Genomic DNA, 23,512 nt, shown 5'->3' with positions numbered 1-23,512 from the left:
TGCTTTCTCTCCTGAAATTTGGGTGAAAGGTTCTAAGCTATTTTCTTGCAGTCTGCTGCTGACTCAAGCATTCCTGTCTTACAAAAACAGTTGGTATTTATTACTACTTGAGGGAGTTCTTTTGCATGGGACGAATGGGTGGAAATATATCCCTGATTATTCATACAAACTGAACACTTTGTGGTTCAGTCATGTAAATGATCTGACACTTTGGAAGCAAGATGCTGTGGGTGGAGCAAGGAATGGAGAAAGAGTGACACCTGCCTGTACCCCAAGTTTACCTTCATCTCATTTTTTTTATTTTGGGGAGATTGTTTACTCTCCCTGGGTCAGAATTTGGAGTGTGCGCCTCGGTAAAAAAGCTTATATGCCAAGTTTGTTGAAGTCGTTCTCTTCAGCGTTGGATGGGAGGAAGAGGATTCAAGAGGTTGTATGTTACAGATTTATTGAATCAGACTGATGGGCATTCTTGCATAGGTGGTTGATGGGTGCTTCTTCGTGAACCAGTTGCACAAGTTTTGTTTCCAGGCTTCATCTTAGTTGTAGAAACTCTCTGGGTCAGGGAAAAGTGAAAGAGGGGAGAGGAGAAGGTGAGGTGCTGGTGCCCGTGCCCACTGTGGGAGTGGGAAGCAATCTCAGAGGGACACCCAGAGTTCGTGAGGACAGGGCACATGTTGGACTGATGATCAGAGCTACATCGTAGGTGGAATGTTCTGTTGATGACTCAGTCTCAGACCTCTTCTCTGTTTCAATAGTGCGTGCCAGAGAATTGCCTTGGACCACCACACTTTCCATGCTTTACATCGATAACCCAGTGAGTACATGACAACCCTATGTGATGTCAGTGCTGGCCTCCCTTGTCTTCTTTCTATTAAGTACATTTTTAAAGTAGATTTGGTTTTTTTCTTTTGGAAATAGAATTTAATCTATAAAAGTAAACCATCTTGAGATGTAGGCTTTCTGTTAACATGTATCATCCTATCTGAGATTGGGAATTTTCCTTGCTGCCTTTTTTCCTTGACTCATTTTTAGTTCTGTGAAATGTCCTGCTCATTGAATTATACTACCCAGGATAAGGGATTAGTTTCTTTTCACTACTTGTGTGGGTTCCCCATATCACAGGTTATTGTATAATATTGGGACTCTTCATCTTTCTAAGAGAGTTCTGGATATAAGAAAGTCAAAACTGGTCTTTTTCCCTTATAAAGGTAAGCGGAATGGCTCATCTTGGGGAAAAAACCATATTCTCCTTGGGAAGATCTTCTGAAATTGATTCCAGTAAGGTGCAAAAGAGGAGAGTGACTTAGGGTCAGCTTTTGAAGATTTGGAATATCTCCCCTGCTCCCAACTAAAATCTCTAACTTCTTTCCAGATGATTCAAAGAGAAAACAAATAAATAGGAAGGGAAAAAAAGTCCACATACTTGTCCCCCCACCTTGTTTTGTCAGCTATCCTTTTCCTAGTCTATAATTGAATGTTTAAATAAAAGGTGTGGTAAATGCCCTGCTCTCTTTGGTTTTTGAGAAAAACAAAAAAGGGAAAAAACAAAAATCTTTACACGAGGTGGGGAACACATTCCTTATACAAATTACTGTCATAAAATGACTAGTAGCTGCTTCTTTTGATTTACAGCTCAGTTGTTTATGAACTTCTAGGTATAGATAAACAATAGTTTAAAATGAGTCTTAATTATTTTAAGACACTTTGTCTACTGAAGATGAAATGCCTTAATGGCCATATCTCTTACAAATGTGGAAAAGAAGAAGAAGAAAAACCACATAAGTCTTTTATCTCCAGACTAGAGAGTTCTTTCCTTACAGGACAGAGCAATGCCTCTTCCAGGTTCCAGGGAGGAGACAACTTGGGGCATTTTGATTTTATAGCAGAGGCCAGAAGGGTGAATTCTTCCTCCTTAAGTCAACATCTGGCAGAGTCCCCACTGAGGAGTCAGGACAGCCCACTGACCCCAAGGCACAGCTTTGTGCCGATGTTTCGTTTGGGCTTTGAGGGGTTGGGACAATAGGGGAAACCGAGCATCCTCCCGTGAGGGTGGCTAAGAGCACTTGGGGCGATGATGGCAAAAATGTGAAGTCAAAGGCTTGGCCTTTGGAATAAGGTCGTTTTCCAGGGTGTGATATACCTGAAGGTCTCCGAGACCTGTGTTTCACTGTGCTTATACCTGCTTATCTATTTCACCTTCAGGTGGGCACGGGTTTCAGTTTTACTGATGATACCCACGGATATGCAGTCAATGAGGAAGACGTGGCTCAAAATTTATACAGGTAAAATGCCCTGGCCTTCCTCAGAACACATATTTTTCTCTTAATAGGAAAAGTCTTCCAATGGTAAAATTATTATCGATTGGTCTTTATAGTCAAATTCCTGAAGATTTTTAAAGGATACTTCTACAGGAGGAGTACCCCCCCCACACACACAGTCTCATGCACACACTTGTGCACACACACACACGCTCACACACACACGCTCACACACACACGCTCACACAGTCTATTTTCCACTTTGTTGTATTATCCTTGATGATTGTGCAGGAAGAGCTGAAATGTTAAGGCATAATTGTAATCTTGTAAAAATGTCTTTTAAGAAACAATAGACACAGAGCAGAATTTTTCAACTAAAGAGTATTTTTCAGATCTTTCAACCAGAGATGCCTGGGAGGCTTCTGCTTACTTTCTAAAATTATATTTAACTTTGCATTTGTTGGGAGACATCTTTCAAATATTTGGGTGTTTGTTTTTGTTTGTTTTATTTCCCTGGATTCCTCTTTTGTAGACTTCAGATGTAATTTTCTACTCTCGCTTCTCCTTCATGACTTTTTCAGGCTGATGACTTAGCTTGTTAGCTGGTTATCTTCTCTTTTCCCTTCATCTTACAAAGTTTTTCTTTTACCTAAAAAAAAAAAAAGAAGAAAAACACAAAGTTGTAAGCCTGATCAAACAGTGTACATACAATTTTTTTTTCTTTTTCTTACATTGATTATAGCTATTTTTAGTACTTTTTTTTAAAAAAAGTAAGTGACCTTTCTTCGTTGGTCAGATTTTTCCAGTCTATAAATCATTACTAGAGACCAAGTCTGGAATTCTTTCAGATCACTAGGGCACCACGTTATGCATTGTAACCACTTACTAAAATAACCCTGGTGGCCAGAAGATGTTAACTAGCTCTCCAACCTCCACCAAACACTCATTCTGTCAACTACTTGGTGAGCAAACCCTACCAATCCCCGTAGTGAAGGTACATCTAACAGGAGCCAAAGTTTTCTGATCTGGGACCAAAGCTTTCCATTCTACTCTTCTTTCTCCCCAAGGCAGATGGCTGGGGGAGAGAGGAAAGAGGAACTTCCAGGCTCTGTTCCCAAAGACATCTCTCCCTCTGCTGACCCAGAAAAGAATATGGCTGCTGTCATCCCCACTTTCATTTCCCACATGTCCCATGATTTCAACACTTCTGTTCAATTTCCAGGAGGGATGCCTAGGACTCCAGGTACAATGGATCCTGGGAACATATCAGCCAGATCCTTGCAGGGGTCCCTGTCCCACCCCCAGCCCCAACCCCTCCCCTCCTGCCCTCCGCAGACATAACTGTGATGGCTGTCACACTGCACTATGTGCTCTTGTCCTTCCAGTCAGAAACCTACTCCTCCTCACCCCACCTCCCAGCCCTCTCTTGGCTTCAATCCAAACATGCTCAGTTGTCTAACTAGCAAACACCCTGAGGCCGGAGGCTCTGAACTGAAGAAGAGCCTCAGCCCCTCTGAGACAGAGCACTACAGCGCTGCCACCCCTTTCCTGCCTCCCCTCCCCTCCCCCAAGGATGGTTCCGCTTCCAGCTGACCCTCTGCCTGGACATTTACTGCTGACATGTGGTGCATCTTTTGTATGACATGTAAAGTAACTTATTTCAAAGCATCCATTGTTTATAGCCGTTTTAGTTCTTTTTGCTTCAGGCTCTTAGAACTGGAAAATAGCTAATCAGGGGTAGTGCAGAAAACTGATTTCAGCTGTTCCCTGTATAGTTTACACTACTCGTTTCCCTCTGTGACTGCATTCTTCTCTCCAGCTCTCCAGATGGGTGTCTGGAGTAAGAAGGTTGCTTTGAAACCTGTAAATGGGCTACTACAGGTTTAAAAAATAGACCTTTCTTTTTCTCCCTTTGAAAACTATCTTTCTTTTTTCTGAAAATCTCATTCATTTTGACTATTAATAGTACATGGCTGTAAGGAGTAGCCTCCTATGGAGGCATTTAAAATTCACATGTATGCTGCTTTTCTTTACATTTGACAATAAAACTTTTTCACTGACAAGATATTTAAATTCTCCCCCCCCTCCCCCCCCCCCCACACTATTTGGAATGTGCTATCGAGCAAAACTGCCTTTCTGGCTTAGAAAAAAAAATTACTGAAAAAAAAATACATTTACTAACTTTTGATTTGGTGTATTCTAGCTGATGCCTTTCTCTCGCTACCACTATCGACCACCTACTATGTGCCAGACACTGTTCTTGGTGCTGGTGATACAGTAGTATCCCCAAAGTCTCTGCCTTCTCAGTGCTTACAGTCTAGTAATGTGCCTGAAGTGATTTTTCTTAGCCATCAAATAGAAACACTACTATTGTTCCATCCCATGCGTTGGTTTATAATGGGAAAGGACAGCAGTTTGAGTAGGAAGTGAGTTTCATCTATTAAATGAGAACACTGCATGATCCATGCGGGGTGGGAGTGTCATGGCTTGGCACGTGGGATGTGAATGAATGCAGAAGAGGCTCCCCTCCCAGGCTCCAGCAGAACAAAGCCGCCAGGATTCCTGTGCTGAGCTTGCTTGGGTCCACTGTCGGTGACTGCAGCTGTACCTTGTGGGTGTGGAGCTTTTGCTTAGCTTATTTGAACCTCAATTCTCCTGAGTGTCTTTTGTGTATGTTATACTTCTGACTCCACTACAGCTGACCAAATTCCAGTGCTGTCTTCAGGTCAACAGCACATGGTCATTTCCATCCACCTTCTCTGCCCTGCAACCACCAACTTCTCTTTTTAAAAGACTACTCAAGGAATAATTTTCTACTCATTCTTCCTTCCCATCTCTGTTTCTCTTTGTCATCCTTTAATCTACCATTCTGCCGGCAGATAGCCTTTAACTAAATTATATTTATTAGACAAGTCCTTGGCACAAGGCCAGCATGGTTGCCAGTGGAACCACCTGGAAGAGGCAAGCTTCTTGGGCTGTGTATCTCCCGTGCCTGAATAGGTGCACAGAGGGCGCCATGCATGTAAACTTGTGTGTGCATATGATGTTACATATTTTAGCAATTCTGCTTCTAAAACTTAAAATTTTGTGCGGGCATGATTCTAGATCCTATTTTTAAGCATCATGTAATAAAAATAGTCCTTGATTAGCTCAGTTGGTTAGAGCGTGGTGCTGATAACAGCAAAGTCCACGGTTTGATCCCTCTACTGTTCAGCCGTCCAAAAAAAAGTTCTTGAGTAAAACACAGTTAAATGAGAAAATGGCATATGTAAATCTAACTTCCTAAATTTTCCTTTTTCATGTTTTGCTCCTATTTAAAAAATAGCTGCCAAGGCCTTGCTAGAAAAGTAAACCTTTTTTTCTGATTTAACTGTGAAATTAAAACTCTATGTCTATCTTCCTCAAGTGAGACCTTGCCTTGGAAACTTCAGCTAGAGAATCCTGGCATTTTCAAGCTGTAAGTAACCTGGGAGATGATCTCCTTCAACTAAGATTGCCAGATAAAATACAAAATGCCTTGTTAAATTTGAATTTCAAAAGAACAGCAAATAATTTTTAATATAAGTATGTTCCATACAATACTTTAGTACATACTTATACTAAAACATTACATGTTATTCATCTGAAATTCATATTTAATTGGATGTCTTGTGTTTTTATTTACTAAATCTGGCAACCCTAACTACTTTCTGACAAGTATGTATTACAAGGAAATAAGCTTGTAGCTAAAGTGTAAGGCTTAATTGAGATTTGCTGTGAAAAATTATCTATTGCCATTCCAACAAGCAGGAAGAGAGAAAGGGAAGTCATTTTTAGCCTGCAGGTTGGAGAGGCAAGGGGTGGAGAACAAACTCTTATTTTTATCTCTGCTGTAAAGCCAGCTTATTGCCAGCACAAACATGGAAGCTATAAAATGCAGCTTCCCAGAGTTAGTTGCTACAAAGGCCACTATAAATAATAAGTAGAGAAATACACTGAAACTCTACAGTAGTGTTTCACGGTGAATTTTTATGGAGCCTTTGGAAATTAAATATAGCCCGGGTCATGGTGATTGTAATGACCCAATTTTGCCTCTCTGTCACCCTTGAACTTTCTCCTCCTCTTGGGTTTTCTGCCTCCTTCCCTTTTATCTTCCCTGGATGATTCATGGTTTTTAGTTCCTCAGCAGGAAGCTGGGACAAAAACCTTCCCCAGCTTCTCTGACGTTTGCAATCTGGGTCAAAACACTCATAGACCTTCTGAGTTTCACAAGTTTTTGTTTCCTTTTTTGAAAGATTTTGGTAAGGTAGAGAATCTTCAAAAATCACCCCTTTTCTTGCTTATTATGAAATCATTCCACGAGTCCATGTAAATCTATTTCAGTATAACTCACTGCAGTGGCTGCTGGCATTCCTTAGTAACTGGGATTTTTTTGAGCCCAGAGGCCACTGTACATTTACTTCAATATCTGTGACCATTGACTGGTTTTCCTTAGATTATGGTCATTTTACAGCTTTTCTGTTCTTCGATTATTAAAATACTGACATTCTGGGAGCTCCATTAGAAATGTTCAGGGGGCCCCATGTTGGGGGTGGTAAGTCGCTAAGGTTCCCATTACTTCACCACAAACCTGCGATAATGGGATCATAGGTTTGCAGAACTACCGCCAAGAACGCCTACATAATAGGAGAAGCCTGTATCATTCTCCCAAGGTCCCCTCATGGCTAGGTGATCTAAATTGGTATCCCAGAGAGTTTGAAATGTGCCCAGAGTGTTGATGTCCACTCGTCCAAACTTCTTAGTATCACGAAGGAAGCCCACGCCTCTTTTCTAACCATCCACATGGTGTGGAATTTTATGCATGTGAGATTTTGGAAAAAATGCTCCACAGGAGCTCACAGCAGAGTGGAATCTTACTTCAAATGTGAAACCTATTGCCAAAGGATTAGATTTGGTAGCATAGCATGAAGCAATTCTGATTCATTTTCTGATTAATTTTTATTGTTTTTGCAGTGCATTAGTTCAGTTTTTCCAGTTGTTTCCTGAATTTAAAAATAATGACTTTTATGCCACTGGAGAGGTGAGTTGAACTCATGTTTTCTTGTGTGCTTCAAGCATCATCAAGACAGAAATATGACACTGTGCTTTATTCATTTTAAAAAATATATACACTCATATATACACACACACACATGCATATACACATATTAATATTGATTCGGCCCATATTCACAATTCTCTAATGACAGTAGTCCCCCCTTATCTGTGGTTTCACTTTCTACAGTTTCAGTTACGAAGTGAATATAGGTGAGTCCAGTACAATAAGATATTTTGAGAGAGGAAGAGAGGCCGCATTCACATAACTTTTATTACAGTGTATGGTTATAATTGTTCTATTTTATTATTAGTTACTGCTGTTAATCTCTTACTGTACCTAATTTATAAATTAAACTTTATCATAGGTATGTATATATAAGGAAAAACCAGCATGTATAGGGTTTGGTATTATCTGCAGTTTCAGGCATCCTCTTGGGGTCTTGGAACGTACCTCCTGTGGATAAGTGGGGACTACTGTATCCCTCAAATATTCCCCACAACATTTTCTTTAAATCCAGGATCCAATAAAAGTTCTTCTATTACAATGGATACGGTAGACTGTCATGTCTCAGTCCCCTGCCTTTTCTCTTGCTGCTGTTCATGATGATGATGATGATGAAGAGTCAGGCCAGGTGCCTTGTAGAATGTTTCATGTTCTGAATTTTTTCTGATTCTTTCCTCAGTGCTTAAATTCAGTCAAAACATTTTGGCAAGAACACTACACAGATGATATTGTAAATGTTCTGTTGTGTCACATCAGGAGGCATGTCATGTCAGTTTGTCCCATTATCGGCAATGCTAACCTTGATCACCTGGTCAAGGGTGTTCTGCCAGATCTGGCCTTTGTAAGGCATTTCTTTCTGTTGGTAATTAATAAATAATCCAAGACCATGTGAACATCTGCTCCCCCCAAATCTGTCACCCAGTAGTTTTAGCATCCAGTGATGATCCTTGTCAGGATCAGTTGTTATACCAAGGGTTGTAAAATGGTGATTTTTCTAATCTGTTTTTCTATAGATACCATCTGGTATTCTTCTGTAGAGAAGATCTTTTTCTCCTCTTACTTAAAAATATCACTGTGGGCGCACAGATTGAAATTTCTGTTTGATGGGTTAAAGTTTATTCCTATCATTATTGTTTTTGAAGCTTATATTGCTCCAATTTAGTGAATGGGAACCCCTTTCGGATGGCCCTTATGCCTTTTTGACAGGTCCCCATTAGTCTTTCTGAGCACTTGCTTGCTTTTGGGCACAAATATATGTTCCAGAAGCATCTTGCACTTTCTTTGCTCTATCCTTGGAATCAGTCACTTCTTCAAGAAACCCTGATTTCCTTCAATGGGGAATGGTATTCAAAAACCAAGTCCTGATCTCTAAGTGTACTCATTGCTACTGGGATGTCATTTCTGTTAGACTTTGTGTGCAGAGCTGGGAGACAAAATGACTTCATAATGATACCCATAATTCTAATTCCACACCACAGGGTTCTCTTCCGCTTTCCACGTTCCATATTTGTATGCTTCTTCTCCACTGTGAGGACTGCGGCTCCCAGCAGCACTGTGCTCACTCTTTTGCTCAATCCTAAAGTAACCCAGAATGGTTTCAGAATATCTATGTCAGTACCACCGCCACCAGGAAATCTCCAAGTTACTTTTAGTATTTTTTTGCTGCTATTATTTTTCTTCTTAGATGATATCTCCCTACAAGTTTATAATCAAGGTACTATATTTAAAAGTTATAAGAATTAATTATTTTTTTTCATTATGTTACAATTTAAAGTACAATTAGGTTTACTTGTATATGTTGGTTTCAATTTTAGAGTTTGCTTTTTCATTTTTTCGAATTTAAGGCTATTTAAAATACATATATTTAAAATATATATATATTTATATATATGTGTGTATATATACAGCAGCCAATATTATGAGAATATAGTTACAGTTCTAGGTGCTAGAAATATAACAAACAGAACAAACAGAAACATATCCCTGCCCTCATACATTCTAGAAGGGTAGACAGTGAAAAGTAAAAAGAAAAAGAAAAGAAAAAAAAAGGTACTATGTATTATAACATCAGACAATGGTAAGTATCATGAAAAAGCTAAAGTAAAGTAAGGGTTAGAGAGTGATAGAGGTGCTATTTTGGATAAGACTGTCCGGCCAGGGCTCTCTGACAAGGAGACGGTTGAGCAGAACCCTGAATGATGTGGTGGAGTGATGAGTGATTCCTGCAGTATCTGGGAGAAGAGCTTTCCTGGGAGAAGTCTTTATATCACTTGAAACTTCCCACAATTAACTTTCTGTATTAGTGTTATCCTTTCTGAGCCAGTAACTATTAATGAGATGCAAAAGCACTGAGGTAGGAACAGGCTTGGTGGAACAGGCTCAATGAAAAGCATGGAGCCACTGTGGTAGGAGCAAGATGAAAGAGGCAGGCAGATCATGTAGGGTCCTGCCACCCAAGGCAGAGAGTTTGGGCTTTATTCCAGGTGTAATGGGTTCAGCATCCACCAAAGAGTATTTAGAATTGAATTCTACTCAGTCAACTCAGATGTGTTGATGATCTTCTATGTCTGAGGCACTGGACAAGTGTTGGGAATTCAGTGATTAATAAGATATTGACCCTGCCCTAAATCTGAAGATCTAATAATTACAATACAGAATGAAAAATACAATTAGAGAAGTAGCTATAAAGACAAATTGCACAGAAAAGGTGCAAATAGCTACCACTCGGTGTGGGATCCTTAAGAAAGGCCGAGCAAAGGAAGTGATGAACTGAGGTTTGAAGGATAAATAGGGGTGTATGAGGGTACTTTAAAAAGTTCTTGGAAAGATTATTATCTTTTGATTCTATTTTTCCATGAACTTTTTGAAGTAATGTCATATTAGGCAAGGCTCTTTTGTTTGCCAGTGACAACAGCTCTGTTCAAAGCAGCCGAAGTAAAACAGGGCATTGATTAGTTGGCATCAGGCATGGTTGGATCCAGGTACTCACACCTTGTCATCAGGACTTTGTCTCATTCTGTCATCTGTTCACTTGGCTTTGGGCTTCTTTGTTCTCATGCTCAGGTAAGTTCTCTTCACCTGATGCCCCTGCTCCTTCACTATCCCAGAGCAGGTGTAGCCTACCAGCTCAGCGTCACTTTCCCAATAATTCCATCTGTATTCCTGAGTCTCACATCATTCATTTGGATCCCATGTCCATCCTAGAGCCAGTAACTGGAGCCAGGGGGATGGAACCCACAGATGGCCAGGATGGTGCCCCAGACCCACCCCAGTGGGACTCTCACCCTCTGAACCACAAGGCCTGAGAGTGGCAGAGGAGTTGTCTCCAGAGGAAGGTCCAAGTGATGGCAGCAGAGGAGGGGCGGGAAGTCTGCCAGACAAGCACATCCACAGGTGTCAACTCTCAGAGAGTGAGAGAGACAGGTAGTCCCCAATTTCCCAAGAAAATGCCAAGTTAATGGAACTAGGAACTTCCTTTTCTTGAACCTGCTTTCTTCTCCTAAGCCATTTGGAAAGGATATTCTGACTGTTTAGCAAACTACATTTAAGATATTTTGTAAAGCCTGTTATTCAGTCAGGATTATTTTGGACCTCTACCAATAATTTCCTGCCGTTCCTTGCCTTTTAACCAATTTCAGAGGCAGGTTGGGGAAAGGGGCAGGAAACAACACTCCCATCATTTGGCAGCAGCCCCGAAAGGCACCCAGTTTTCACCTCCAGCAGAAGAGTGATTTGCTTACTGTGTAATTCCTTATCTTGCAGATAACATGGCAATGTTGGTAACAATGATTTTGAACTTTCGGCAAAGCTTCCAAATCCTGGATGAAAAATGTGGCATGTCTATTTCATGTCTGCCTGATGGTTTTATGCACGTAATCTCTGAATGTGTGTAGAAAAGGACAGTTTTCTTTTTACACTCTTTGCTGGTGGGATGCGTACCGTTGAGGTAACCCGTGCCTTTCAAGTGAAGAAGCAAGGTGCAAATGAGGGAGGGCAGGGCCTGGGGTGGAGATGCCGTTGCCAGGCAGCAGCGTCTTCCTAAGAACTGCACGGGGTACATTCAATACGGGGCGCATGTCTTTCGAGAAGGAAGAATACTAAACAACGACACCTTGATGGGTTATCATTATTAGATGCCATGTTTCTCCAGTCTAGTTTGTTCCATCTGGGTGGCTTCTGTTTCGAGGCCATGAGGCAGGATGGAGAAATGGAACGGGCTCTGGATTAACAATTAGCAGACCTGGGATTCGGTGCTGGCGTTGCCTCTCCCTGGATGATTCCAGGCAAGTCTTTTAACCTCTCTGGGCCTCTGCTTTTCATCTTACAATCAGGGGGGTTGGTTTTTAAATTTAGATCACTTCCAGGGATGTTTTGTTTTACTAGAAGTTCAACTGCAGTTACCTAGATTTACTTTTAAAACATCTATATATAATTGCAGTTTTAACATAGGAGCAACCCAGCCTCCCTCTCTCTACCATCACCACCAAAAAAAAAAAAAAAAAAAAATGTTGTTATAGGTTTTCCATTAAGGAAAATCCTTTCTCGTCTGAACTTTGAACTGCCTCACACTCTTAGGGAGGCTGAACAAATAATACTGCTCAATTTGTAGGGTCATCCTTGAAAACTAAATGCATAAAGTCAGAAATGGGATTTTTTGCTTTTCAATGCAAATGCACCAGACCTAAATATCCTTCACATTTGTGTGCTATGAATGAGGATAGCCTGATGCTTAAAGGGGCTGGAGCAGCTGTTCAGAGCCCTGATGTTGGGGTAAGGGAGTCTGGAAATAATAAGAGCACATACTGCATAGGGTTGTTTTGAGCATTTAATTAGACAGTCCTCCGCAAATATTGACCAGTGACTATCTGTGGTGAATGCCCAACACGTGATGACTGTAATTACCCTTCATGCTGAAAAGCTGCATTAATATATCGTGGCTCCTGAGCACACGGCCTAGCCCACGTGGATGGGAACCGAAGTGCTGGTGGAAGCTCTGCTCACTACTTGATGGGATGTGGCACTGTCCTCTCTATTATTTTGAAACCATTTTTAAAAGAAATAGTTCACTTTGTCTAAAAGACGAAGAAGGAGCTTAGAGGTTGATGTGAGTAATTTTGTATATTTCTTTGTTTTTTTATAGGGATAGCCGCAAAATGTGCCAGGACCCACCCCAGGCTCCTTGCCCCACAGTGTAGGTTGTGGCGTGGCCACACCAGTGGGGTGAGTGTGGACCTGCAGTTGGCATGAAGGGGAAGGGAGAAGCTGATTTGTCTCCTCTCTTTCTTCTCTGCGTTTCTGCCCAGAATACCAACTGGAATTAATTTTCTCTAAAAAGAGACAAATGTGTCTGTAAATCACCCTCCTTGAGGCATAAAAAAATGTACTTCAAAAAGAGAAACAAGCTGTGTTTAATTCCCATAATTAACTTTCTGTATAAGTGTTATCCTTTCTGAGCCAGTAACTATTAGTGAGATTGCTCTTGTTCTTGAGGTGCAGACACACTTTAGTATCCTCTCAAGTGTGCATGAGCCCAGCTGGAAGTTAAAGTGACACAGCCCTCACTGAAAGGCAGGCAGGTGACGGGATGAAGGGGACTGTCCATTGTTCTCGGAGCATGTGGATGCATGGGCCACTCTAGGGAAGGAGTCAGGGCCATGGGTGGCTATGGCAATGGATGGGAGCGCTTCCAGAATGGCAGGGCATGTGGTTAAAACTGGGCACCTCTTCTCCATCAGCAGAAAGGGCAGACTTTTTATAAGCAGCTTTGCAGCCATGGTTAATTTGAGGCCCAAATACAGGCAAAATTTTGAAGCTATTTAAAAATTAGTTAGTGAGCTTAATGGGATACTTTATTTTCATCTGCCTGAGTGAAGTCCTGTTGGGCGCACAGTGTGCGACAATCTTTGTTGAAATTATGACAGCCCGTTGGGTTGAGGCGGCAGGCTCCAGTACGCAGGAGCCACGCTTGTTTAATTTGCTCTGTACGATACTAAGCACCATGTTTAATGAGTGCAATAGAGTGGCTTTATGCAAGGCTGTCATTAGATAAGAAAAATATCGATGCTGTTTCTCTCCAGCATCTTTTCATCTTTCTTTCACTGACCTTCACTCCCTGCACTATGTCCCAGGCCCTGGGGGCTTTCCGTTCTACTGTGTTATCTTTCAGGGCCATCCTATGCCTAACCTCCCACCCTCAACCTTCCTGTTCCCAGCTGTGTTGTGCTCAGGTTCTGTCTCTCCATGCTCCTTCCATCCCTGTCGTGTCCATTCTGTTTCTCTCCCCCATCCTGACTTGATATCAGCTCAATGTCCATTAGAAAGGGTCTGATAAATTAAACCTAATGTGGTGCACTGTCAACATGTTCATATGTGAATAGAGAACAAAGCCTACTCTCTGGAAAGATATTTGTAGTAGGAGGATTTCGAGCACTGGCATGTAAGTAGAGGGGTGGCATCTAAGGTGTGGTAGGAGAGCAGTCCCAGCAGTAGCCTTTCATTCTGTGTAGGCCTGCACATTATCCTATTAGCCCAGCCCTGGCATCATTGAATTTGGTAGCTAGAAGGGAGCCTTCAAAAACATCTAGTTCACGTGTTTCATTTGTGGAGCTTGTTTGGGAATATCAACTGAGAGTGGATCCTGTGGCTGGCATTGTGCAAAGTACTGTTTCATGCATTACCTTGTTTAAACCTCACAGCCACCCCATGAAGGAGGTGCTGTTATTATCATTCCCATTTTACAGGTGAGGTGACTGAGGCTTAGAGAGGTAGGTAGGTATGCCTCACCAGCCAGAAAGTGGAGGAGCCAGAATTAAAACCTAAGTGGTCAGACAACACAGTCTGAGGACTGAAGTGAAGAAATTAGCTGAGGGTTGTAACCCTGCTTGCAGAGATGCTCGCTGGAGCTGAGTGCTCTTTCCCCAGCTCTCCAGGACCTGCCTCTTCCCGTAAAACACAGCCACTTTCCCAAGGAGAGAGCCAAACTTTCCCTTCCGTATTTCCTGCAGAATCTCTAGATTTATCAATCTTATACAAACAGAGAAGTAGTTCCCTAGCTTCTTGGATATTTCTGTCTTTCTGGCCAAGACTTAGTTTTAATCATAAAGACTTGGCTTTGATCATAAAGTTTTATAGAGTAAATGGAAGTTTCAAGTGATATAAAGACTTGAAGTCCTTGGAATGCAATTACTTCTCAAGGCTTGGAACTTACTGAATTTTATTAGATAACATTCAAGCTGTTTTAGCTCTTAAGCCCATGACAAATGTCCATTTTCAGTTATGTTCATCTGCACTTGCCAATATTTTCTTTTAGAATTGAAAACGGATTTGAGACTATTTAATGAGTTTAATATTACAAAAATCAAGGTTTAAGCTTCAACCTGAAGAACTGAACAAGAACATATGGAAATGTTTGTAAGTTGGGCCTTTGGCTTTTGGATAGCATATGCAAATAAAATCAGTGTGTATTTACTGATTCTTTAGTTGCATGAAAACGAATATAAATAATCAGAAGTCATTATAAGCTTAGTCTGATGTGAACTACCATGTTGGACCAAGCAGCCTAGAGACATAAATAGTACCTGATTAGATGAGACATCTAGGTTGGGGACAGGAAATGCTAAGTTAAATCTGTTATGCAGGTTCAACCTTCTGAATTCTATCTGCAGTGAACAAACAAAGGACTCTGTTTGTTGACTGTGGCCCAGTGTGTTCACACTCTTTATTTAAAAGTCAAATTAACTGTAGTCTCCATTTTAAACAAAAAGGTTTATTCATCCGGTCGAGTCACCTGGCTTCAAGCTGGGTTTCTCCAAATTGGCACTGAGGTCAGAGTAAGTGGGGGAAGCGTGCATCTTGTTTTAGGCCTGTCACTGGCGGATTTTTTTTTTAAAGCAGCATCCTTTCAATATTAAATAAAAATACATCATTTGGAAAGGCAGCATGGACCTTTGCATAAATTTATGTGACTGAAAGTTGGCTACAGATCAAAATGTTTTTGCTATAGGTCTATGCCTGTAGACTTAGCAAGTTTCTTTCTAAGGTCATATTCAAGAGAAATAGATGCTTTGATAAAGTCATATTCTTGTTAGAAGCCTTTTTTTTTTTTAATTGCAGCAATGTGGTCTTGAAATTAGATGACGCATGGTCTAGAAATGTCTAGGAAGTTGTAGAGATTACCACAACACTGAAGTTCCAGCTTTCCTCCTTCATTAATTTTCTGAATTGGCCATTTTAAGGCCATACTTCTGCTCTCCTGAGGGGAAATAGTGGTACTAAGTGAAGTAGTACTAAGTGAAGTAAGATGCTACTCCAAGGCTAGATGAAATCAAGGTCACACTAGTCTAATCCTGTCCTCTTGTCCGCCCCATTGTGTGGTACTCCATTTCACTTAGGTTTTTCACCAGTTTTTGTGGCTTTCTATGGATTTTCAGTGTGTGTACAATTCTCTGCAAGGCATTGAAGTTCTCTTGTTTGCTTTGTTCTGCTCCCATAGACGGGAGGTGGCTCTACCACAGCTCATGCCCGGGAGGAGCTGCAAGACAAAGCATTGGTGATGACTCTTTCCAGAAGGTCAGCCCAGCTTATTTCCTTCTGGGGACAGGAGTTCTCACCAGCCCAGTGGTGAATTCTTCAGAGGCATCATTCCAGCTGAGTGGCTGGGGGCGTGGGGGCAGAGCAGCGCAAGGGGCTCAGAATGACCCTTGGGCTCCTCAACATACCATTGCTGAAGTTGACAATGTTCCTTTCCACTTGCCAGGCAGAGGTTGGGAGCTGAGGCCTGGGGATGGTAAAACTTTATGTCTGGGTTTAGGAGTGTCCCATTTCAAAAGCCACTGCTCATGGTCACCGATAAAGTTCTGAACATTTTACCATGAAATGCATACCTAGAAGCCAGGCAGAGAATGAGTATAACTGCATCTATTTTTTTTTCTACTAAGCTTCAGTAAGAAATGTAGCCAACTGAGAGTAGCTTAAACAATAGTAACTGCTAACATATGTGAGATTTCTGTGAGAGGACATTGTTTTCATTATAGTATTATTCTCTGACACTATTTTTTTTCCTTCTGGAGGAGCTGACTGAAGCTTGGTTTTAGATATAAAATCTCCCCCCCCCTTAAAAGTAAACAGGTGGCAGGGGTACAGTAAGTCAGCTATGAATATTGTTGAAACATGTAAGAAAGGAGAGATTCATATGGAATTCACAATTACAAGTTTCTTTAAGTCCAATACCATTGTGCTTTTACACATCTGGATAATTAACCAAGCATTACATTCTCTCTAGACTATTTTTACAAGTACAATGTACGCCTCACGTGATTTCCATTAGGCAGCTCCAAATGTCATTTAAGAACTCAGAAAGATTGCAGACCAAGATTCAAAACTACTACTCAGCTATGATGTTGAGACGTTTTTCTCTCAAGGGGGAAATAAAAGACTGAGAGCTGAATTCTGAGATCCTTCTGATGTAAGAGGAGAACTGGAGGTTTATTGCTTCTTTAAGCCCCAGCAAATACAGGCATGTACAAACACACCCTAATATCTCTGGTCCTTCGTGTTAGAGGTAAGCTCAAAATATGATCATCGTGGGAAATATTAACCAAACAAGAGCAGTGCTGGAAACTGCAACTTGAAGCTCCTTTAAATATTAGAAGGGAATAATAAGGCAGACTAGAATCCTGATGGGTTGATTGTTAACCTAGCTTGACTTGTCATGTTAGATCTGTATGTTTATCTGACTGAGTTCCTCGTTTGAAGGTCACTGCTGAATTCTAAATTTATATATATGTGTTCAGATAGTTTCTGGCCTTTTCCTCTTTCCTTTTATAATTGCTTTGATGTTGCTTTGAGCTTTATGAGGCCAGGGTCTGATTCCATGGTAGAAGGTTGATGATAATTGACAGACTTCAGGGACTTTGTTGACCAGCTGCTGCCCATAGTGGTGAACACTGTGGGGAAGTCAGAAAAGCCACAGGACTGAAAGTGCTGGTTGTTGTTGCTGATGTTGTCATTATGGGTAGAACTCAGAACAAAAGGAGCAGGAGTTCATAAAATTATAGGATCATAATTATAAGCCTCAGAGACCATATATCCCGTTTCTAATCCATAAGACAATTATGTCTAAATTCTTCCCCCCAAATAAGGTTTCTATTCTATTTAAAATATATACAGGAAGGGAAAAACTAGGTAAAATAAAACATACTTCATTTATTGTCTGGTTGTCTTTTGGAGTGCTTGTGGTGGTTAGAGAATTGTTAAATCAAGAAATAAATGATTCAAGAAGAATAAGTAAGTCTGATCTTGCAAAAAGAGAATATGTCTCAACAGGGACAGCAAAAATAATCGAAATTTTATTATAGTGTTTTTGTGTCTGATTTCCATTTAAAAATCCTATAATTGTCTGCTGTGTGAGAGCCAAGTCATTCAACCAATGGAATGATTAATGAAAAAGGCAATGAAGAATTTGTCATACTGACACAAAGCAAGGAAGTGTGTGATAGTCATTAGAAAGGAAAAAAATGAGGTAAACATCATCACAGTTAGGTTAGCAGATGTGGACTTGGTTATAGAACTCCCCGTCTCTCTGACTTATCTTCCTACATGGTCAGCTTAGCAAGCATGGAGTGGATAAACCCACGGTTTGATCCCAGCTTGGGGGACCAGTGACCCATAGTGTGTTCCAGGACTATTGATTGAAATGTGAGTGGGTATGAGAAATGATAGCTGTGGGGACAACTAAGCTTGGATAGAATTCCAGCTTAGGTATGTGACTGAAGTGCACAGACCCTTGTTTTCACCATTGTAAAATATAGGAAAATAATTACCTCAAATTGGCTCAAATGAAAGTAGGTGAAATAGCCCGGGTCATAGTATGCTCAAAAACTGAGTAGGTATTTCTCTTCTTGATTTTCTGCGCAAATATATCCCAGGTACACATGATGGTCACAGAAGGAATTTAAAGTGCATGCCCTTCTATCTCAGAAAGAGTCAAGAGAGGTGTTTTATTACCAGGTCTTATAACAAGACAGGTTGAATGTTAGTATCACTAGAAGATATACTTTTTAGCATTTGCATCAGTTTCCAGTGAAGAAAAGATATTTAGAAGTAATACCAGATAAGTCATTCATTTATTAAATATATTCTTATGTACCTACTTTGTGCTGGGCAATGAACACATTATGGGACTAATAATTCATGAAATGGTAAACATTGCTCTATCACTTTTGAGTCAAACCTTTTATAGTGTATTTTCAAAAGAAATTGTGAGCTTAATGCAGGCAAATTCTATACTTTGCTCATTTTTGTGTCTCCTCAAATGTCTAGCATAAGGCCTTTGACAGAAGAGTTGCCCAATAAGCCATGATTGAATAAAGACTGTATAATAATACATCTTTGCCAGTGAAATGAGTACTCAAAGAAATGAGCTTTTGTGTCTTCTTAAAGAAATTTTATTTGATAAATGTTCACTTATTGTCACTAACAAGAATATAGCACAGGTATGCAACAAACCAAATTGCTTTGATTCAGTACTTTGCCTACATAATTATTATTGCACAGGAGGGCTTCATCAGTGAGAAGATCTTGTATAACTTACACAAATTACATTCTTTTATCGTAACTTGGAGTTTTGGAGTAGGTCAGACCAGGTGAAATCCTGGCTCTACCACTTAACCTCTCTGAGCCCAGTGTCCTCATCTTGCAAGGGGGCTAATGCTGTCTCCAGTCTATGGTTATGGCAGGGACTAAATGAGAGCTCTCAGGGGTTCCCAGCTTTTGAACTACAGACCCCGGGAGAGGCTTGGAGATATTATGAAGGGTCTGTAAACTCACAGGCACCTACATAATGCTGCTAGTCTGTTTTGAACACACATGCCTTGTCTTTTTTCAAATGCATGTAGATTCATTTGAGATTCATTCATTCAACAACCATTTATTGAATACTAACATAACAGCATCAAGCAAAGGCACAAATAAATGAAACGGATGACTATTCCTGTGTTCATGAATCTTACATTCTAGTATGGGTAGAGAAATAACAAAGTACAAGATAAATAAGTAAAAGCTCTTTGGAGAGTGATAAGGATTAAGAGGAAAAATAAAGGAGAGAAGGGAAATATAAAGTATGAAAAAGTGGGTCTTAAAATTTTTTAGATAGATTGGCCAGGGAAGGCATCCCTCAGCCAGTCTCATTTAAGGAAATGAGGGAATTAGACATACTGTGATCTGGGGAAGAGCATTCCAGACGGAGGGAAATGCTAATGCGAAGGCCCCCGGCAGGCAGATGCCTGGCATGTGCAAGGGACAGTATGGACCCATTGGGGCTGGGGAGGAATGAGCAAGAGAGCAGGAAGGGATGAGGTCAGGGAAGGGAGCAGAGCATGTCAGCCCTTATGCCTCAGAAAAAACACTTGCTTTTACTCTGAGGGAGATAGGAAGTCACAAAAGGGTTTGAGCAGAGGAGTGGCATGATCTGATTTAAGTTTTAGTAGGAGAACTGTCTTGAAGACAGACTGGATGGAGGTAAGGACAAGAGAAGGGGGCCAGTGAGGAGGTGCTGCAATAGTCCAGGCAAGAGTTGATAGGGTGATGACCTGGAGCATGGGCCGTGGAGTGGGCGTGTCAGAAGACACCGGACTCTGGACTTACTCTAATAGAATATGCAGGGTTGACATGCTTGGCCGATGTGGACCTCTGCAGGTGTGAGAGAGAGAGAGAGACATAAAGAATGACACCAGGAGGTTCGGCCTGAGCAACCAGGACAACAGAGTCAATGTGAATTAAAAGGGAGGCTGAGCAGGGCTTGGGGATTGAGAGCTTCGTTTTGAACATATGAAGTTAAATATTAGATATACAAGTGGAGGTGTCAAGAATAACTTTTTTGTTTATAGCAGTTTTAGTTTTACAGGGAAATTGAGCAGAAAGTGCAGAGAGTTCCCAAACCCTTCCCCGCCATATATAGTTTCTCCTGTTATTGACGTTACATTAGTGTGTACATTTGTTACAATTATGAGTCAATATTGATATATTATTATCAAGTTAATTTTTTTATCAGGGTTTCCTCTTGGTATTGCACAGTTAGTTCTATGGGTTTTGCCTAATGCATGATGTCATATATTCACCATTACAGTCTCATACAGAATAGTTTTGCTGCCTTAAAAATCCTGTGTTCCACCTACTCATTCCTCCCTCCCTCCCTCATTGACTGAAATCCTGGCAACCACTGATTTTTTTTTTTCATTATCTCAAACATTTATTATTCCTTGTGTTGGAAACATTCAAAACCCTCTCTTCTAGCTAATTGAAACTATACAATAAATTTTTGTTAATTATATAGTGCTGTAGAGCACTGGATATTATTCCTCCTATCTGGCTGTACTTTTGTATCTGTCAAGCAGCCTCCCACTATCCCCTCTTCCCCCTACCTTTTCTAGCCTCTGGGAACTGCCATTCTACTCTCTATGTCTATGTGACCAACTTTCTTAGCAAGAAGGCAACTTTTTGATGGAAAAAATGCAAAATTATTTTTTAAATATTACTTAACCAGTATAAGCTCTTTTTCAGTATAGTCTAAAAGTAGAGCTATTGTCATGTTTGTTAAGGGAAAGGGCGTCCACAAAACACTTTGACCTTAAAAAAGGACCTTGTACTGGAAAAGGCTGGAAATAGAGATAAGTTCAAGTGAAAATTTTAGTGGTGAATAAATATTATTTAACTTTTCTTCTTCTCCTATTCCTTTAATACATGTTGATTTCAAAATTTCCATTATTATACAGATTTTGAAATCTTAATTTTGGACTTGAGGTTCTTTTTTTTCCCTTTAATAAATCTTTGAATGGAACTTTCTGGTAAGAAAAATCCAGTGGGTAAAAGAATTGTGTTCACTGGCCCATGTTATTCTACTTTGGAAGGAAATTCGGATGTTCACTTATGACATGTTCACCTATTAATTTTTGTGCACCTAACCTGTGACTTGCATGTCACTTCGTGCTGTTTGGGACAATAAAACAAGTGGCAGAGACAGAGCTCTTTGTCACTGTGGAGTTTACAATGTGCGGTTAAGAAACAGCCGGTACACGTGATGTGGAAGTGCCGCTGCTCTGTTGTTAGTTTAATGCACTAAGGTGTATAACAGGACGAGCACCAGTTTGTGACGGTCTGTTCCAACCCCTTCCTTCTCAGTCCTACGCGGGGAAGTACGTGCCGGCCATCGCGCACTACATCCACACCCGCAACCCCAGGAGCGAGCTGTGGATCAACCTGAAAGGAATTGCTCTTGGAGATGCGTATTCTGATCCTGAATCAGTAGGTGTCTCCTTTTTTCTTTCCCTCTTGTCCTTTAAGGAGATTAAACCCCCTTTAATCACATGGAAGGCTCCTCTTACTTTAGAGGTCTAACTTGATAAAGGGAAATACCAGTTGACTTCATGGCTTAAATCCAATTTTTACCAAATGTTTCAACATATTGCCCTATATTGGCTGTCAGTGCAAGTGTGTGTGTGTGTGTGTGTGTGTGTGTGTGTGTGTGTGTGTGTGTGTGCTGGGTTGTGTGTGTTTTTGTGTGCATGTGCACTTGAGTGTAATTGTCTTACTTGGCTAATTCTGGCACAAGATGATAATTACAAAGGGTTATTTCACCAAGCAAATGGGTTTCCCTAACTTCTCTCTTTCTTTCTCTGCGGCATTTCTGCATGTCTCCTTTGTCCTCAGATTATAGGGGGCTATGCAGATTTCCTGTTCCAAATTGGCTTGTTGGATGAGAAGCAGAGAAACTACTTCCGGAAGCAGTGCAATGAGTGCATAAAACACATCAAGCAGCAGGAGTGGTTTCAGGCCTTTGAAGTGAGTTCTGGGGCCCTGCGTTGCCAAGAGCAGTTGAAACCCACTGAGGAGAGGAGGGGTCAGTAGACACGCCTGGTGCTCAGGCTTCTTTTTGTTAATGAAGGTGCATCTGTTATGCTGTCAAAGATTGGGAGGCGGGACGAGCAGGTTCCTGGTGAAGAAAAGAACTGAATTTCTTTGAATTTACTTCAGCTGTATTTTCAACCCAAGATCATCTTGGAGTGTTTATCTAACCATGTCTTTCATTAACCGTTTTGGTTTCTTTAAAGGCTGTGTAGGCTCTAAAGGTGTACCCTGTCATGTGGAGATCAGAAGAAAGGCAGCCTTAGGAAGCAGATGTGTATGCTTCGACGTAGGCTCTAAACCATTTGCAAGTGTTGTACACACAGACAGGGCTTCAGCTGGAGGAGTGACCAGTGTGTAACAAATGTCACATGCTCCTGTGTGTCAGGAACAAAAATTATAAAGTGTAGCAACTTGCAACTTTTATAAGGAGCCATTGGTATTTGTGAAAATTGTTACATCGATCCCCTAAAATTAAAAATCCGATAATATGGTTATATTCTTCACCCTTTTGCTTTTGGTTTAGGTTATTTAAAATATAAGCGTATACTAAATATTCGGATGCAGGAAGTTAGGTTTTTTTGCCAGTGCAGACAAAGGCAATGTGTAAATGATCTTCCTTAGGAGATTTTGCTACATTTACTATAGAGCCATTATGTTTGATGCATCAGTAAATGAGGCAAGAACTGCATTTTGAGGACTTTAATCTGTTTATTAGACATACATTCTATAACAATACTACCTAACGTCAAATTGTTATTAAGGGAGGAGCCTGATATTAATAGCCTTCTGGGCATAGCAGGTCAGCCAGTGAAGATCAAAACAGGAGACATGCAAACTTGGGGAAAAGGTCAGTAACATAAAGTTATCATCCATTTTACAAATGGGGTGCCAGGACACTACCTAAAGTTCCCCAAGGCAGTGACTGCCCTTGCTATGAATTCTGACAGCAGCAAGCTGTGTACATGGGTCCAGCGAAGAAATTCCTGATCCATCCTACAGGACACTGAGGGGCTTCCCTTTCTCTGTGTCACGTCACTAAATGTGGCTGCAAAGTGTGGATTCAAAATTTCTTGTACAATTGTTAATGCAATGAGAGAGGGATCTTATCAGGGACACATAGGACCATGTTTCAACTTGCAGTGACAATTTTTTCAAGACTGGTTTTAAGCTGTCTGCTGTGGTTGTCAGAAAGGGGGAAGAGGAGGGAACCTTTAGAATTTAGAATTAATATGAAATTTTATGAAGCATGAGACAAATTTGCAAGTGATACATT

General features: G+C 40.7%; 1 protein-coding gene across 2 annotated transcripts in view; it reads left to right on the top strand.

Annotated features, from left to right (window-relative positions):
• The window catches only part of CPVL (carboxypeptidase vitellogenic like), a 139,391-nt gene that overhangs the window by 53,758 nt on the left and 62,121 nt on the right, over positions 1-23,512 (top strand). For both annotated transcript variants that reach the window (XM_063099980.1, XM_063099979.1), the window contains exons 5-9: positions 756-814; positions 2,203-2,282; positions 7,251-7,317; positions 21,514-21,636; positions 22,042-22,173. In XM_063099980.1, coding sequence (XP_062956050.1) covers positions 756-814; positions 2,203-2,282; positions 7,251-7,317; positions 21,514-21,636; positions 22,042-22,173 — 461 coding nt within the window. The remainder of the gene's footprint in view (positions 1-755; positions 815-2,202; positions 2,283-7,250; positions 7,318-21,513; positions 21,637-22,041; positions 22,174-23,512) is intronic.

The sequence above is a fragment of the Cynocephalus volans genome, chromosome 6 (genome assembly GCF_027409185.1).
Source record: "Cynocephalus volans isolate mCynVol1 chromosome 6, mCynVol1.pri, whole genome shotgun sequence".
Lineage (NCBI taxonomy): Eukaryota > Metazoa > Chordata > Mammalia > Dermoptera > Cynocephalidae > Cynocephalus > Cynocephalus volans.
The sequence above is the reverse complement of the archived record's forward strand: the minus strand, read 5'-3'. Positions and strand labels throughout refer to the sequence as shown.